At 38.4% G+C, this 17,284-nt stretch overlaps 1 protein-coding gene across 1 annotated transcript in view; it reads left to right on the top strand.

Moving 5' to 3' along the window:
* Nucleotides 1-925: 925 nt before the first annotated feature.
* The window catches only part of LIPC (lipase C, hepatic type), a 53,681-nt gene continuing 37,322 nt past the window's right edge, over nt 926-17,284 (top strand). Inside the window, exon 1 of the mRNA XM_066196444.1 lies at nt 926-1,044. Coding sequence (XP_066052541.1) covers nt 963-1,044 — 82 coding nt within the window. The 5' untranslated portion in view covers nt 926-962. The remainder of the gene's footprint in view (nt 1,045-17,284) is intronic.

Raw genomic sequence — 17,284 nt, 5'->3', positions numbered from 1 at the left:
AGGCCTGTGCTGCCATGGTTACATCCTAGCTGGCACTTTGTTCCTTTAAAATGAGCCAGAGCATTCTCAACACCATTGACTGGTGTGGCAAAACTGTGATGCTGCAGACTGATGCTACCACAGTAGAGGCCAGCACAGTGTCCTGCTCATGTGGGAGACTCAGCTGGGTGTGATCCCTGCTGCCTATCTAAGATAAAATTTTGTCCTCTCATGCTTGGCGATATGTACCTACTCATGTTGCATATGTACAGGCAGTACTGTAATAAAATTCTGCTCCGATTTCCAGTATAAACCATAATATTTTAGTAGAAATCTTTCCTCTGAAATGACTCCTACATTTAGTACCTACAGTTTCTTATGATTCTTTCACTGTAAGTGGAGAGAGATGTTGGTTAATTGTGTTGTATTAGTAAATGTCTTACCTGTTAAAAATCATTCACTTAATTTGAAAGGAAAGACTTTGTGATTATCCAAAATCTGGTACTGATTGAACCACTGAAATAAGAAAAGTGTTTAATATATATAAAATTTTGATGACTGCCTTGCTGGGATTTGTCTATGTTAATGAAATATTTAGATTAACCTTCAGCTCTTGCCTTATTTTGCAATGTGTTCAGACCAAGCTGTTGACCAGCTGAATCCAAGCTGGTTTCCCTGGCCTTTAGCTGTATTTTGTAGAACAAATGCCCTCAAGTCTGTGCTCAGAGTTGAGCACTGTTGAGCAAGGTAAGAGGATCCAGCTCCAAATTATTTCTGCCACAAGTGGCATAAAATAAAAATGAAGAGGCTGGAAAGAGGCAAATTCCAATTTCCCTTCCATAAAAGGAAAAACCAGAGCAGGGGACAGAAGAAATCAAGGTTAATGATTAATGGGCAAAGAATTTCTTGCAAAGCATTGCTAATTCTTTCCTTTTCCCATCTCTTGGCAGAATTTAGCAGAGCTCTCATTCAAAGAAAGAAAAATGAAAAGTTTGCAACTTCTTTCATTTTTATTGCTTTCTTTTATCATCGTCTCAGCAAATACATATGAAGGAAAGGAAAAAGGTAATATCTTATCAAATATAAATACTGATCATGAACTTTTAAAAAATGTTTATGCTATAAAAATGTAGTAGTATTGACTACTGGTTTAGTAGTATGGTCTGGTCATCAGGATGTTGGGTTTGGGTGCTATGTTCCCTAAAATACAGCATTTATACCTGTCCGTATTTCTCGGAAAATGTAGTTGTTCATAATTACCACAAATATTTCCCAGGGAGAACCCATACATGTTGAGACTACAGAATTAAGGTAATCTGACCTTAAACTAAACTTCTGATGAAGCTAATTTTAAAATTTATTAATTTGAAAATATTCACTGAATTGATAATGTTATAATCTTCTTGGGCTAGAATTATTCTGTGTGACAGATTTAGTCTCCTACTATGAATCAAAATTTCCTGCTACCTGACAGTGTTTAAGCTTTCATTTTCTGAGTTGCCTAATGCAGACTGCCTTTCATCTCAAGTGGATGAATATCCTTGAGTGAAAGAGAAACATCTGCAGCAGGTTTTGTTGAGCAGTACTGCGAAGGGTCTTTATCACTGGCATGGTTTTACAAGCATTTCCTATGCATTTGTGACACTGCATGTTATGTCAGTATCTGTGTGACTGTTGAGTAAGACAAGGCATCAAACAACTGCATTTCTTAAAACCTCTCAGATGTGATTGACAACGACAATGCCATGTTTGAACTCATTATTGATGTATACAAAGCAAGCATTAGTTTTCCTTCTTATCTAACTGCATTTCTAATACTTGAAGTCTGGAGGGGATAAACGTAGTTTTCTCCTTGGCTGGAAATAAAGCAAGATATGTACATTCACAGAAGTATGGCCCCTTACATCAGCTGTGTTTTGTATTTTTGTTAATTTATATTAACAGTTTCCTACCAAAATGCTTTAGGTGCAATAGGCATTGTGATTTCAATGTACAGGAGGCAGGACCACCTTTCTTTGATTCTGCACATTAAACTTCCCCTTGGGTTTATCTTTGGACAATATAAAAAACCTGAATTAAAACACCGTGTGAAACTTCAATTAATGCTATAACTTAGCCTGGTTTACCAGACACGGCCTGCACATCCTTCCCAGTCGCTGAACCTTAGAAAGCTATTTAGAAATGTTGACCAATTCTGTATTTTTGAGAGAACCTAAAATAAGAGCACTAACTTCACTTTGAGGCTTCTCCCATCATCTTAGCTCAGATCTATTCAGATTCCACTGTGTGGTCAAAGTTTAGTTCCCCATAGATACACAAGGCAGAGAGGAAGTCACTGTCCCCCCGTTCTTTCACAGCCACAGGTCCTGCCTTGTGCCGCTCATGTTCTCCTACCCCCACGACCTGTGGCACCATTTATAGCAAGGTCAGTCACTTCACTCTCTCCATCCCCCTTTCCCCTCATGACCTAGGACTCCTGTATCATGGACTTCACTTGTTTGCTCATTGCTTCTGCAGTTTAAAACCTTACTTGTGGGCCACAAACAACAGGTCACATGTCATATTGGCACTAGCAGATATGCCCAGCTCATAGTATGTTGAGGCAAGAGACTCATTTCAGAAGCAGAGAAAGTTTATTTCTAAAAATGCAAAAAAATCTACCGTATTTTCTTCCCACCATATTTTTCTTCCCATATAGGCTCGCCACTGCCTAACTAGACCTGCTACAGGGGTAGTTACAAGGCTAAAGACCCTGGTATTCCATTATGTTGAACTAAGACCCTCATCTCTTGTCACTTTTAAACCAGTCCAATTCCAACTGCCCATTGACATTAACATGTATTTCTGCATCTTTCACTCCCTTGGTATCATTCTCCAATCCAACCTCAGCTGCACCAACCTTGGCCACAAGAAAATGTAATTCCCAGTTCTCAAAACCTTGCTTTATTTCTGTAACCATTTGACTTGTCAGCAAAGCTCTGCTTGTTCTGTGTGTGTTGGCTGCACCTGATAACCTCGGGGAGTTTTTTCCTCATTTCACTTCTCAGTGAGGCAGATTTGTTTGCCACAATGGCAGATGCAAATGACAGTAAGGCATTACCTCACACTAAGGAAGGGAGCAGAGCTTTTAGCTCTGCATAAGAGGCCTTTCAATGCTGTCAAGTGGAGACAGCTCTCCGTGAGCATTATATCTATTTTACCTGGATGTCCTTCTACCTTGAAGCTTGCTTATTCTTGTTTTAGCTCGAACTGCAGCATAGAACAGCACAACTATCAGGAGTGCAAAGCCTCCTCAGGGATGAGTGTCTGCTACATTATTCTAGCACAAGCAATTACCTGTGAGAGAGCCATTCTCTAAAAGAACAACCACTGTGTAAAAGTCCTACTCATTCATTTGTATCCAGAAAATAAAACAACTGCTTCAGCTTTTTCCTGTATCATTGTATCCTCCTACACAGTAAAAGAAATCACATTACAAAATCAGAACCTAGAAGAATTAGGCTGCAGCAGGTAAATCAATTTAAATGAGTGTACGAAAATACTTTTGATCAAGTAATGTACAAAAATACATTTTGTAGGTTCTTATTTTATACTTAATTATGTAGAATAAGATGGAGTGCATTACCAAGCAAAGACAACACCAAATTTAAAACACAACACAGGGTTATTCTTAAAAAACCACAGAGGGTTTCTGAAATGCCATGGTTTTCTTGTACACTTATATAGCAGGGAAGAAGTTTGGCATTTTTGGCAAAGGTTCATTATCTAAAAGCAGAATCCCAGAATGAGAAATAAGCACCTAAAAATAACATCCCTGAAACTGAGCCAAGATGATTCTTTCTACAAGCATGTGAAAAATATTTCAACATAGGCTCTTATTTATTTTGATTCTTCTCCTGTAAACATAAAAGTAGGTAGGAATATTTTCCATTATTCCACTTCCTTGTGCAGAGCAGACTTATACAGCAGCTAACACGAAAATGCATGCTGTTGAGCTAGCACTTCTTACTTGACAGTCCCACAGCTGGCAGTTGAGCTGCACTTTTTTTTGCCCAAAAGAGAAGGTAGCATCTTAGCTGTCATCCAATTCCGCTGTGTTTTAAGGACTGCAGTGCTATCATCACCTTAGTATTATTATACACGGGCCACAGGAATGGAATATACCAAAATCTGAATAGCTGTTATGTTTGTATTGAAAGTTCAGATACCAGTTACACTAATGATCTATGTTATGATATTATCAGGAAAAGTTCCACAAAACTATTTGCTGCCATTTTCTGACTGGCTGTGTTTAAGATTTGCATTGCTCCCGAGAGTCTTAGTATTCTACCAAAATTTCTATGATCTAAACCAGTTATTTTTCCTTTTGTCATCTGGAAAAATCATTGAATATAATTTCAGACATAAATTTTCACTACAGGATGCAAAATATAATCATAGTTTAACTAACAGAAGGCCCTTTGCTTTTCCCATGAAAAGAGACAATAACAGGAACCCAACTGACAAAGGAACTATCCATGCACGAAAGAACTTTCAATATTTCTACTAAAGCAAGTGACTGAACATCTTAACGAGGAGCTTAAATTCACTAGTGGATTGCAATTCATGACTTGAGCATTACATTCTTCTGACTATTGCTGTCTGAAGTGGGCTTGCATGACACTAGAAAAACCTTAACATACAGAACAGTTCTTGGTAATGTGGCACCGCAATCAAACTGTTTAACTGATTGTCTTCCTTTTTCTCAAACTAGAGAAGGCTAGAACTAGTTTTAAATACAAATACAGAGTTTCAATGGAAAAGAAGTATCAATAAAAACATACTGCATCAAGCTCTGGGATCCTCAGCACAGGGAAGGTGTGGACCTGTTAGAGTGGGTCCAGACAACACGAAGATGGCCAGAGGGCTGGAGCACCTCTCCTATGAAGACAGGCTGAGAGAGTTGGGGTGGTTTAAGCCTGGAGACTCCAGGTTGTTTAGTCTCCAGGGAGACTTCATTGCAGCCTTTCAGTATCGTGAGAGGGCTTGTAAAATGGAGGAAGAGGAGCTTTTTATCTGGGCAGACAGTGGCAGGACACGGGGCAGCGGTTTCAAACTGAAAGAGGGTATTTTACATTAGAGAGTAGGAATGAATTCTTTACTCGGAGGGTGGTGAAGCACTGGAAGGTGTTGCCTAGTTGAGGATGCCTGATCCCTGGAAGAGTTCAAGACTAGGTTGGATGAGGCCCTGAGCAGCCTGACCTATGGGGGCCAACCCTGACCATGGCAGGAGGGTTGGAACTAGACAATCTTTAAGCTCCCTTCCAAGCCTAACCACTCTATGACTCATTATCAAAGAGAACATTCTTCTTTTCTTCTTATTTAGTGGTTCACTCTAGGTTTATATTACACATTTCCTTTTAGAAAACCCAGTTATGCCAAGTCCATGTGAATCTTCAGGGTTATTAATAGGGTTGCATCAACACCAGTGCAATAGTGATGATGTAAGTCCTACGACCATATGGTGCCCTTGGGTGGCCTTAGCACAGTGACCTTTTTTCCTATGTTAGATGGAGCTAAGAGTCTGTTTGCTGAAGCTGAGTTGGACTCCTTGTACAGTGGAATAGCTTGGCAGCAGGTGGATGGGCCAGCAGCCACTTCCAAGCAGCATGATTAAGATTTCCTGGCAGCATGAGCAATAACTGGCAAAAGAGGCAGAAGGGACCATCTATCTGCACATGCCAAGACTGGGTGATAAAGTTCACTGCTTTGGCCATAGGCCAAATGTGAATTATGACTCTTGCAAAAAAAACTGTTTAATGTCTATGCTCCAAGTTAAAATTACCTATTTCACATTTTGTAGGCTTTCTTCTAGAAAAATATACTGGTTTTGAAGTTATATTACTATGATAACTTTCTTGTTTGTTCCTTTCAATATTTAAAAAATTGTTACAATTGCTAATATTCTCAGAAAGCATTAACTGCACAGGATTGCACACCCTTCCACAGAACTATTATAATCAGCCAACAAAAGCTTTTGCTGGTGCTGAAATGCTTCTAAAACAAGATGGTCGCACAAACAGGAGTTGTTGGCTAAAATCACAGAAATTCTCTGGTTTGCTTGCCCAGTCCAGTAAAATCTTTTGACTCTTTTATCAATAATACTGTTTATATCTGGGCTTCTATTTGGCCTCCAGAATTCCTGGTGTTGCTCCAAGTACAACAAATAACAAAAAAGAGATGTAGAAATGCTGAATACAAGGAAAAAAGGTGATTATACACATAATGCTCTCTGGAATTAAACCAACATGTCCAATCTGAAAACCCAAATTTTATGAGACAAACCTTTGAACTTCTGCTGATTTGAAATATTTGATCTGAAAAGCATTTTCTAAATTTGTACATTGCTCACAGAGGGGGCCATTGAACCATGGAGGAGATGATGACAGAGCAGGTCCAAGGACAAAAATAAAAACATACACATATGTTTGATTTTGCCTTGTGTCTGGAGTTGACAAGCTGCCCTAAAATTCTGCTACACTGGCATGTTCTCCCGTATCTCAATGTTAACATTGTAAACTGTTAGATAGAAACACCGATGAGAGGCAGTTTTTAATTTTAAAATCTTGCCTATATTAGATCACTTGTGCTCTACTTTATGCATCTCAGGCTTGAAGTACTCTGTAGTGTAGGAGTGAAGAATTTACTCACCCTTTCAAGCACCACTCTTCTCCCTTTCAGCAGCAATGGGTGACAAGGGATATTGGAGGACATCAATTAAGGTTTAACTCCATGTTTGCCAATGTGCATTTCCAAAAGTCACTCAAACTAGAGATTCTGTCAAACTGCGGTGGCAGTTGTGTATGTGTGTTCCTTAGTTCTACTTAAATATATATATATACTATCAAAATACAATCTAATTTATTTACCAGGCAAAGCACTGTATAATTAATATACTGCCCAGGTAATTATCATGTCTGGAGACTAAAACTTGTCCAGAACTTACCTTTGACTGGAATTCTATGAGTTACAAAAATACAAATAATTAAACTATGTGGACTTTCTGACAAAAAAAGGTGTTAGAAAATTATATTCATACTGAAGAGGATAGTATTTTGGTTTGCTTTATTTCCGTTTGATTTTGTTTGGGTTTTTTTTTTTTGGTTTGGTTTGGTTTTTATTTGGGGTTTTTTTTTTGTGTTGTGGTGAAATAGTACTGCTAGTTTTCATATTTTTGTCACTAGTACTTTTCACTTAGGATGACAGTAAAAATGCCTTCAAGGTTTGCTTTTTAGTGTTTGATACTAGGAAAGGAAGGAACATGGAAGAAGCTCTGATTTTCTTTTTGTGAAGGAAATGTTTGGGCAATTTTTATTCACTGCAAAAAACATTTTGAATGGTATTATCCAGGTAATGCTTTCACCAGAGAGCTTCCAATCTTCAAAAAAATTGTTAGAAAAATTTGATTTTTTGTAAAAATGCTGGATACTATTTAAAATCCTTATCAGTATTTTCAGAAAGACATGAAAGCTACTGCATCTGTGAAACTGATTACTATTTACTGGAGCATAATGTTACTTTCAGTGCCTGAACCATGAGGAAGAAATAAAAATATGAATTAGCAGTGATCTTAGGACACGTGGAAATGACTTAAACTGTTTATTGTGCCAAAATCATCGCTGTACATCTCTATTCATTTTTCTTACTGAATTACATTATGTAAAAATGCTCCAAAACCTTCCAGAGGTATTGAATCAAGTCCTTAGTATCTACTTGAACTCCTTTTTAATGTCTCATCCTAGACTCAAGTCCCTATTAATGCTTCAATATCAGTCTTCTGTGAGTCACTAGAGCCAGCACCTTAATGACCTTTCAAATATCTGAACAATTTCCTAACTGATTCTGACTAAAATAGCTTGTCTATGACAATATATAAATTGCCACCTACACCACAGTGCTTAGCTAAACTACAAGGAAGCCTGACAGCCCTAATTGCATTTAATGAGTTTATGCAAATGAGAGTAAGCTGGATGAAGCATGACCCAGAGCAGAGGTTCACCCTCAAGAGCAAGACTTTCACAGACTATATCTGTGCAGGATTCTCCAAATCTGCTTTTCAAGTTAAGGACCAACTGCAACCAGGAGACAAATGGAGTCTTCTCTAAACACTTGAAAGTAACTCCAAGGCAGTTTTTGTATACTTTCAAGAAATAGGGCAAATGGAGGGAACTGTGACTAGGTAACAGTTAATTCCCTGCCCTGCTTTTCTGTCAGTGCAGAAATGAGAAGAGTGGACTGTTGAATTAGAGTCTAGACCTAAAAGAAAGAAAGAAGCGAATGGAGAATACTCAAATATAAAAACCACAGCTACCAGCATAAAGCATTAGTGAGTGGATCTCTGCAGCACTAGAAATTACACAGAAAGCCAGCTGGCACATCATCTGAAAATCTACTGTGGTCTCTATCCATCATGCTTACCTTCTGCTTACCCAGGAATAGAAAGTAGAGCTTGTTCTTTTAATTGGGAACAGTTTTTTTTGTAAGGAGCATCATAAATCATTGTTTTCTTAGTAGAGGACATCAAACAGTCATGAAAACTGAGGTACTAATGAGGTGTTTTATCAGAAATTCCAATAAAGCTCTGAAAAGGCTCCCACACAAAACATTTCAGTGAACAGTGTTGAAGTTACTCTTCTGGTTTTCACTGACCACTACAATGCAATTCAGTCATCTCTCCTCCCACTGGGCAGTGAGTGCCTCATTATCCCCAGGCTCCATGGCTGACTGCAGTGCTCTGCAATGGAACAGTGAGAGCAGCTGGGCCTTCGCTGCCTTCACCACAAAGACAATTCCCCCTGTTCCAGATGACCTGTACTTACTGCTCTCTGGGGCACACCCACACAGGCAGAGGAAAACCCTGAAAGCATTCCTCTAGCCAATAAGGCAATAGCATTTCAAACACAGTGAAAAACACAGAGAAAGTGTGCTAAGCATGTGATTGTGCTTACTATGCTTCAGCCTCCATTCTACACCAGGACAGCAGTGTGTCCCACAGAGCACTGTGAGGTTTCCACATGTTCCTTAGGGCACAGATACCTTCAGGATTCACTCTTCCCAAAAACTTAATGCGCCTTCCCTCTCTATCAGAACTCTACCTCCATTCCAAGAGCAATCTCCACACTGTTTCCTGGAGAGAGGAATTCAGCATGGTCCTGGTGTATGCCATTAAATAGCATTAAGTGTCTTCTCACACACTCTCTGACCACAATGTGATCTTTTACTTTAATATGTTAATTCAAAGGAACTGCAGCTTTTGTAAGAAACTTCAGCCAAGAAATGTGTCCCTCAGCACCTTCTGGCTTGGTAGTGTCAGTGTCACCCTAAAGAATGCAATGGAGATTTGGAACTAGAGCAAACTTACAGTCTTTGATCCAGCTCCCAGAGGAGACACTTGTGCTGCTTACTATTTAAGTCTCCCTATATCAGAGATCACAGGAAGTGGCAATGGGAAGGGCTGCTGAATACATTGTGTTCTGTCTGGAATTTTAGGTAACAGAAATTAGCACAACTACCACTGAGATTCTTAGAGAATAAAAATAAAAACAGGAACATGATGTACAATTCCATCCAAGAAGAATTTCTGCTCATCCCTTCTCCCAAACCCATCTATGGAATTCTAGTAAATTCATAAGATTACACCTTGGATTAGGATTTCTCCTATGATGCTTATGCCCCTCTCTATCTTTCTATTCTAGGTTATGAAGATTGTGTATATTCACTAAAAATGTTCAGCTTTACAGAACATTAGGTGCAAGTCAATTAATTCCACTGATAACAACTGCTTGGCCTTAAGATGTCTCTTGCTATTCATTTCAATAAAGTGTTACTCCCTTGAATACCATCAAAGAGCTGATATTTATGGGCCTACCAAAAATATTTAAATTATTAGTTATTGTCAATGTGTGAAGTATCAATGCTAGTTCTTAAACTGGCTTTAGAAAAAAATCACTTTGGATACTTTGAATATGATAATCCTGATGTGCAGAAGGGAACCAAATTCTCAAACATCTGCTCAGGGCCTGGGTACTCTGAGCTTAGAAGGATTTCTCACATCACAGGCATCAGAGCGGCACTTAGCACCCTGCAAAGCCAGCACTTCATCGCTCCTGATTTCCCTTTCAGACATTCTGGACCAAGTCCAGAGCAACCCAGACAAATGAATCTTGTGTCTATAACAAGTGATTGAAGGATTTTTTACAGCTGCTCTGTAATCTACTTTAAGTCACAATTCAGCTACTGGCTACCTGTGTTTCTGTTTTTCAAAGTCAACACAGCAACACAACTTAACTGTTGTACTACAGAACACTCTGGATCCCTAGAGATTCCAGATGGATGACTGTTTCAGATATCCCTTCCTTTCATTAAAATATAGTAGCTTTCCCCATGGACTTTCTATGAGCTGAAACTGCCTTGGGTATTTCCACACTGATTGCACTCTCTGGGATGGTGTGGGTAGTTGGAAAATGCAGTGAACCAATACTTTCCCTCTTGCTGTGCAGCAAGTTAGTCCCTCAATACACAACTGTGTTCCTCAGTAAGCTTAATTACTGTAATAAGGCAATCAAACATGAATATTCTTTGCTCTTTGATTTCTAGGATACTCTTCAATGATAACCAAAATGAGACTAAAGACATTCTGCACCTTTGCAACTCTGGGGAAAAGCAAGGTCTCAAAAACTTGACTTTTTGTGCTTTGTATCTCACAGTGCCCAGTGATGGCAGACATCTTAATGCAAAGGGAAGGAGTGTAGTTCATGACCCACTTGGTGACATTAACAACTTAAGCAGCCCTTCCCTCTGGCCGCTGCTCCTGGTGCTTCAGAGGGTTCCTCTGTGGCAGCACAGTCCCCTGGAGCCATACAGTGATTCTGCAATTCCTCTTGTAGCCAATCAGCTTTGAAACTGATCCAGCTGAAAAACAATCCTATTTTTTCCTGGTCATTGTACTTTTTAGCTGGATAAGCTTTCTGATCTTGTTCACTCTGCAGTTAAGAGACCAGTTGTGCTGGGGCAGTGATGGGGCTACAGGAGGTCAGGAGTGAGTGGGGGGCAGCAAGGCAGGGAGGAAGTCTACTTAGAGTTGCTTGGGCAGCACTGAAGCCAAATGTATAGTTAGGAACTAAACATTGAGTCACATTTTTAAAAGCTTTTATCCTCAATCTAAAAAGTAAATAAATCTGCTACCTTATCACTGTTTCCATCATCCAATTAATCTTCTATTAGTATCTTAAACATCCTTTCCTGTCCTCAGTTGACTGATTTTCAAAAATCACTTTAGCAAAAGAAAGGGAAGACAGAAAATCCCCTAATTTATCACTCCAGCTCATAAAGTAATTCATTTTTTATGGCTAGCATTAATAAAATTTATATTAGAAAGGTCTAGGGCAATATCCTTGAAAATACAATTGTTTTCTGCACCATCAGCAACATATTATCCAGATGAAATGAAAATTTCATACTTTGGAGCTTTTTGTGTACTTTCTCAAATTACTGCTTTCATTTTCCTCAGACCTTCCATACATATTTCAGCAGAGTAACCACAGAAAAAGTACCAGAATTAGGGAGACAAGGTTTAGCTTTGAATAACCCAATTCCTAATCTAATTCTTTCCTATTACTATTTCTAGTTTTAATAAGGGTATTTAGACTAGAAGAGAAATCCCTTTAATAAAGAACTTCTGGTGCAGGATTTTTGGGAGGTCTCTTTGCCTTTTTTGCCTCTTGATTTCCCAACACCACCCACTTCTTTTTTTATTCACACACAAGCACTCACTTGGTAATTGTGAGATCACTAAACACAGAAACATGTAGGCATGAGCGTCCCTAATCAGACCTACACAGAAACAAAATCTCTGTCCTTCAAGGACAGGGAAATTTCTGTCAGGCATTTTAAAGCCAAGGCAGGTCATTGAAGTTATTATTAGCACTAATTAGCACTCCCACAAGCTGTTGAATTCTTCACCTGCAGCCAAAGGGCACTCAATATGGTGCAGAATTTGCTCACATCTTCGAAAGAATCAGAGAACTTGCTCCTCTTTAGAAACATGAGACTGCTCTATTGCATGTGAATAGGCTTTTGAGAAAATTGTATCTGATCCATGTTCCAAATGATCTACAGATGGAAAGATATGATGAAACTGTTCCAAAACAAAGGAATTCTACAAATGTCTAAACAGACTCTTAGTCAGAAAAGGAAGACATCTGCTCTTACTTAATATAGTGGAGCTATATTTTACCTTTCTACCAGGTTACAGACAATTCATACCCCACTCAGTTACAGTGCTGTCCTTTTAAGGTAATGTTTTATGTAGGACTTTGAAGACAAGTCTACATGAAAACTGAATTTTTGCCCTTATGAGCAGCCTCCCTTGAGAATTAGAGAGATCTGAACTGAATCACTGAGCTCCAAATAAAACACTGATCCTAACTGTGACAGTGGCTGAGAAGTGATGAAAGCCCAGTGAGCCATCACTTCTGTATGTTAGGCACATTTCTAACAAAGTGCCATAACGGGGAAGCCTGGCAATAGCTCTCATTAGTCAAAAGCACTGCTTCAGAGCAGTTGCAGGATTTATTTGAGAGGGGAGAAAGAAATGTGTTAAAATCGGCTATTTTGGGTCTATGAGATAACTGCCAGTATGACCTTTAGAGAAAAATTTTCTACAAAGAGTAAGCAAAATTGTAGCAGGAGTCAAAAGAATAACATATCATGCAAAATAAAACTAGCAAATATTTCTTATAGAACTTCCTATGTGGGAACCCAGCACCTAAAGGATTCACCTCCAAAAACAAGTCACTATCCTCTATGGCAAGAAGTTGAAAACTGGAAGCCTTCAAAGACAATAGGCAAGATGTGTCTCCAACAACCATTCCTTTCAAAGTGAAAAGCAGAGAGTGAGAAACACAGAACAAACACTGCTTTAAAAAATCCACGGCCCAGCTCAGTGCAGATAGACAAGTGGCAGCTCTTCAGCAGCTGCACACGTAACCTACAAGCTGAAAACTGACAATGTCACCCAAACTGGGGGCTGCCTGTGTCACTCTGAGCTATGTTCAAGTTTGTCTGTCACAGAGGCTGCAGCCTCCCCACCAGCTCCACTTGGCAATGCACTCTCCCACATTTTCATACAGCTAAATGTCAGCTCACAGAGCTGGGAATAAGGCCCTAGGATATGCATCAGTCCCTCACATGACACGACACACCAGCTTTGTGTCTGCAATGGTCAGCCAGGCCCTTTGGTTTTTATACCATCCTTAAAGTAGCACTCAATATTTTAACAAACTCCGCAATTCGGAAGCATCAGTAACTTCAATGGTCACAATTTTAGCATGATCAGTATCATTACCTCTGCTTTCAATTAGACACCAAAATCCTCTGAGCCTCCAGCTACTATGAGAGTATTCAGAGTAATGACTGGAATCTTTCTTTTTAGCCTTCTCGTGCCATTCTTGAATAATTTTCTTTGTCACATTGCAGACAGCAATGCATTTCCTCTAAAACTAATACACAAATAGCATCAAAATTCTGGCCTGCACTCGCTCAGTGACAGTACCATTATGAAAATGAATGAAGGTCACTACGTTTTTTATTTGTGTTATCCATTCTTGAAAAGGAAGTGCCACAAACTGAGACATGACACTGACAACAGTGTCTCAGTCTTTTTTTCATAATTTTCAACAATGCACATTTGTAGCATTTTCATTATTTAGACACTTGATTTCCTGACTCCAGGGCACAGCTAACAAGGTGTATTTCTGGGAATGCATAAATGACATGATTTATTTCATTTAGTATCATGCCAGCACCTGAAGGGTGAAATAATTGCCTGGAAGTGCATTGAGTAGTTTCATTCTGCTGAACTAATTAGGATAATAGGAATTCTGGAACTAAATCTCTGGACATCTGAGTAAAATCAAGCCTTTTAAATGCTGTGACAGAAATTAGTATCAAATGTATCAGGACCACTTTCCCTCATAGAGACAAACCTCTCTACGGAAACAAGCACTACTAACTCATGAAAGGAAAAGACAATAATTTTCTAACTCATTGTGATGATTTTAACCCAGTTGGCTCATTGAAAAATCATTTATAAGGTTAGAAAGTCAAGAAAAGATTGCTGAGCACTGATAGTAAACCAGGGTCCTGGAATGCCTTGGACATCAATGTAGAGATTCTGTTTACCAAATGAAAAGGACCTAGATACATTCAAAGAATGAGGGCAGTGCTTATTTTAGGAGACATTATATATGGTTTACCAGCCCGTTCCAACAAAAAAGTTGTGCAAAATTAGAGAACGGAAAACATAAGTCTCTGTTTGTTGTTGTGACAAGAGGGATTGTGATTTTGGTATCCCAGGTGTAGAAGGCAGATGTACCACCCTGTGTACTGAAGAACTGTAAAATGAAAATAATCAAATGTACAATGCATATTTATAAGCAACCAAACTCAGCTAACTTGTGTATAAGCATTGGTGTTTTTCTCATAATTTCACCTAATAAGGATTATTCACTTTAAATCACTTTCACTGAATTGAGAGCCTTGTGTTGCTGTTGTATCTTTGAACTTTTCCCATACCTTTTTGCATATACCAGTTCAAATGTTTGAGACATTAAATATGCTTTAGTACAACAGCTGTTATCTCAGAGGAAGAATCTGACCCTATAAGAATCTGCTTTTCCACACTTTGGTGTTCACCTGACATTTCCAGGCAGCCAGTACAACTCCTGGTGAACTGGGAGGGTCAGCATAGTAAAAGCAACAGTAAAAACCAAGGGATTATAAAGTACACAGAGAACAAACAATTAAAGAACTCCAGACTTTGCTTTTCATACTTAATCTCTAATTTCAAGATATATAACCAGCTTGACTTCTTTATCACCTATGCAAAATTGAGGAAAGCAATGCTGAGGTAGCCATGTTTAAAATAATGCTTTAAAATCTCTCTCCTATATCAGGAGAATATAATCTTGACAACTCTTGGCGACATTTTCTGTTAGAAAAATTGGTTTTCTGTTTTCGTCAGCGTTGGCACATACTGTTATTTACTGTGCATCAGTTATATATGAGCCAGCACACAAAGAAATGACACCGATCATTATCCACTCATCATGGAACAAGATGATAGGCAGGATTCTAAAGGGCAAGAATTGTTTGCAGTTGGCACTATTACTAAAACCAAGTGTTTCAATCCCTTACTTTTCAAACCAAAAATAATGTTTCTCTATTAGGAATAATACAAATTGCTTAATAAATTACAACAACCTTTTCTTAACAATGTAGCTTTCCACAGTCAGGAGAAAAGCGTTCAAGAGCAGCACATAAAATTTTACATAAAAGTCTACATTCATGATTCTTAAGTGACCACTCTGGTTTTCTGGATCTGCTCAAGCACAGTGCTTTTTGGAAGTTTGCCTCATTCCATAAAAATCACATGTAATTCAAACTTTAGCGACTTCACCATTTCTATCAGGTTTGTTCCTGGAAAGGAAATAATTCCATCAGAGGAAGGAGACAAAAAGAGATTTGTTCAAGAGATTTAAATTTAGGTGTTTTTTAAAATACAGGCATTCCCCACAATCTCCAGTCGTGACCAGTAAGTCAGAAAGCAGAAAGACAATTCTTGAACATATTATTACATGAAGATGAGGCTCCTGAAGTCAAGCTATGCTCTTAACATCCCAACCAAGTTCTTAAATGATGCGATTCCCTGAGAAGTTTCTTGCTATGTGAAGCAGTCAGATAAAATATTTATGTTCTCAAATAGAACTGCAAATAAAAAATAAGTAAGGGCAGGCTGTCAGTGCTGCTTGCAATAAGGTAGCAAAATATGAATGAAAGTAATAGAAAATGGCATGCCAACAAGGGAATTCGAAAGCAATTAAAGAGATTTACTTCCTTCTTGTTTTTCACTTCTTCACTGGGTTTAAAACTGATTTTTATTAAATATCTCACTTGAGACTGAAAATAACTTCCTCAAATATGATAAGCAAGAAAAAGGCCCCAATATTCAATTAATAAAAACACACTTTCTTTCTGCTTTGGTGCACACTCCAATGCAGTATTGTGTGACCAAATATAAAAACAGAACAAAAAATTTAATATTTAATTCAAGGCCTCCCTCAGCTTCAAAGAGAGTATAAATTTAAATACTAAAAGAATATGGTATATAAGAAAGACAGCAGAAATGTGTTTTATTTTATCTATAGTTTCTTTAAAATATTTTGTATTTGCCCTACCTACTATTTCTTCTTCACTGGCAGTTATTAATCTTGCTGTAGATTATAATGACATCATTCATCACATTTAGATCATGTCACTGCAAGATGTCCTACAGCGCAATAAGAGCAGGTGTGAGCAGTGAGACATTTGCTGCTAAACACCAAGTGAGCCCACAGAGGCCTCTGTGGCAGGGGAGTGCTGGGAATCACTCTGGGCATGAGGATCTATGAGAAGCTGGAGCACATCAGCTACACTCTAAAAGCACAGGCTTTGGTGTGAATTAGGCTGTAAGGAGCCTGATCCGTGTGCCCAGATCACTCCCCAGTACAAACCAAAGCATGAGGAGAAGAAGTGCATTCCTGGCAAATTCACTCATCCTGGTGCTGAACAAAAACCTTTCATAGCTGCACCTCCCTTGTACTTCCATTTAAGCAAAATGTCTCAGTTCTCCTCTCATGACACAGACAAACTGTTTGCCCAGACACTTTCTCTTATCATCTAATTGGCTGGAGAACATAAGAATATGGCTTATCTTTCCAATTATGAGGAATTAGTAAATCATGGGTCTTGGAATGGAAATCGAAATAATGCAGTTAAATTCAGATAATAACTTTATTTCCAGATATATTTTCATTCAAAAGCAATTTTAAAAGGTCTCATTGCTAAGATGACTGGCTAACAGCCAGGCTGAGCAGGAATTCCATTTTCAAAAGCACAATGTGTCAAATTGACATAATTTTCTTCTTTTTTAAAAAGTTTTTTACAATATCTAAACAAATTTTATACTGTGGCTGAAACATACAACAAGCAGCAAGTAATTGGATACAATACAATTACACAGCACTGTGAGATTTTGTGAGAAACTATCATTAACAGAAAAAACTTTTTTTTTTTCTAACAATAATTTGTACAGCTTGTTTCCTTTTCCCTTTCCTTTGGTGGTATGTCTGGAAAAATTTTTATAATACCTCCATCTCCTTGAAGGTAAACTTTTGTTTGAGTAAACGTAGCATCAGCTCAGAAGCGGAGCTATCACAAAACTCAATGG

This window comes from Chamaea fasciata, unplaced genomic scaffold, assembly GCF_029207755.1.
Source record: "Chamaea fasciata isolate MVZ Bird 193981 ecotype frontalis unplaced genomic scaffold, bChaFas1.0.hap1 SCAF_14, whole genome shotgun sequence".
In the NCBI taxonomy this organism is placed as follows: domain Eukaryota; kingdom Metazoa; phylum Chordata; class Aves; order Passeriformes; family Sylviidae; genus Chamaea; species Chamaea fasciata.
The sequence above is the reverse complement of the archived record's forward strand: the minus strand, read 5'-3'. Positions and strand labels throughout refer to the sequence as shown.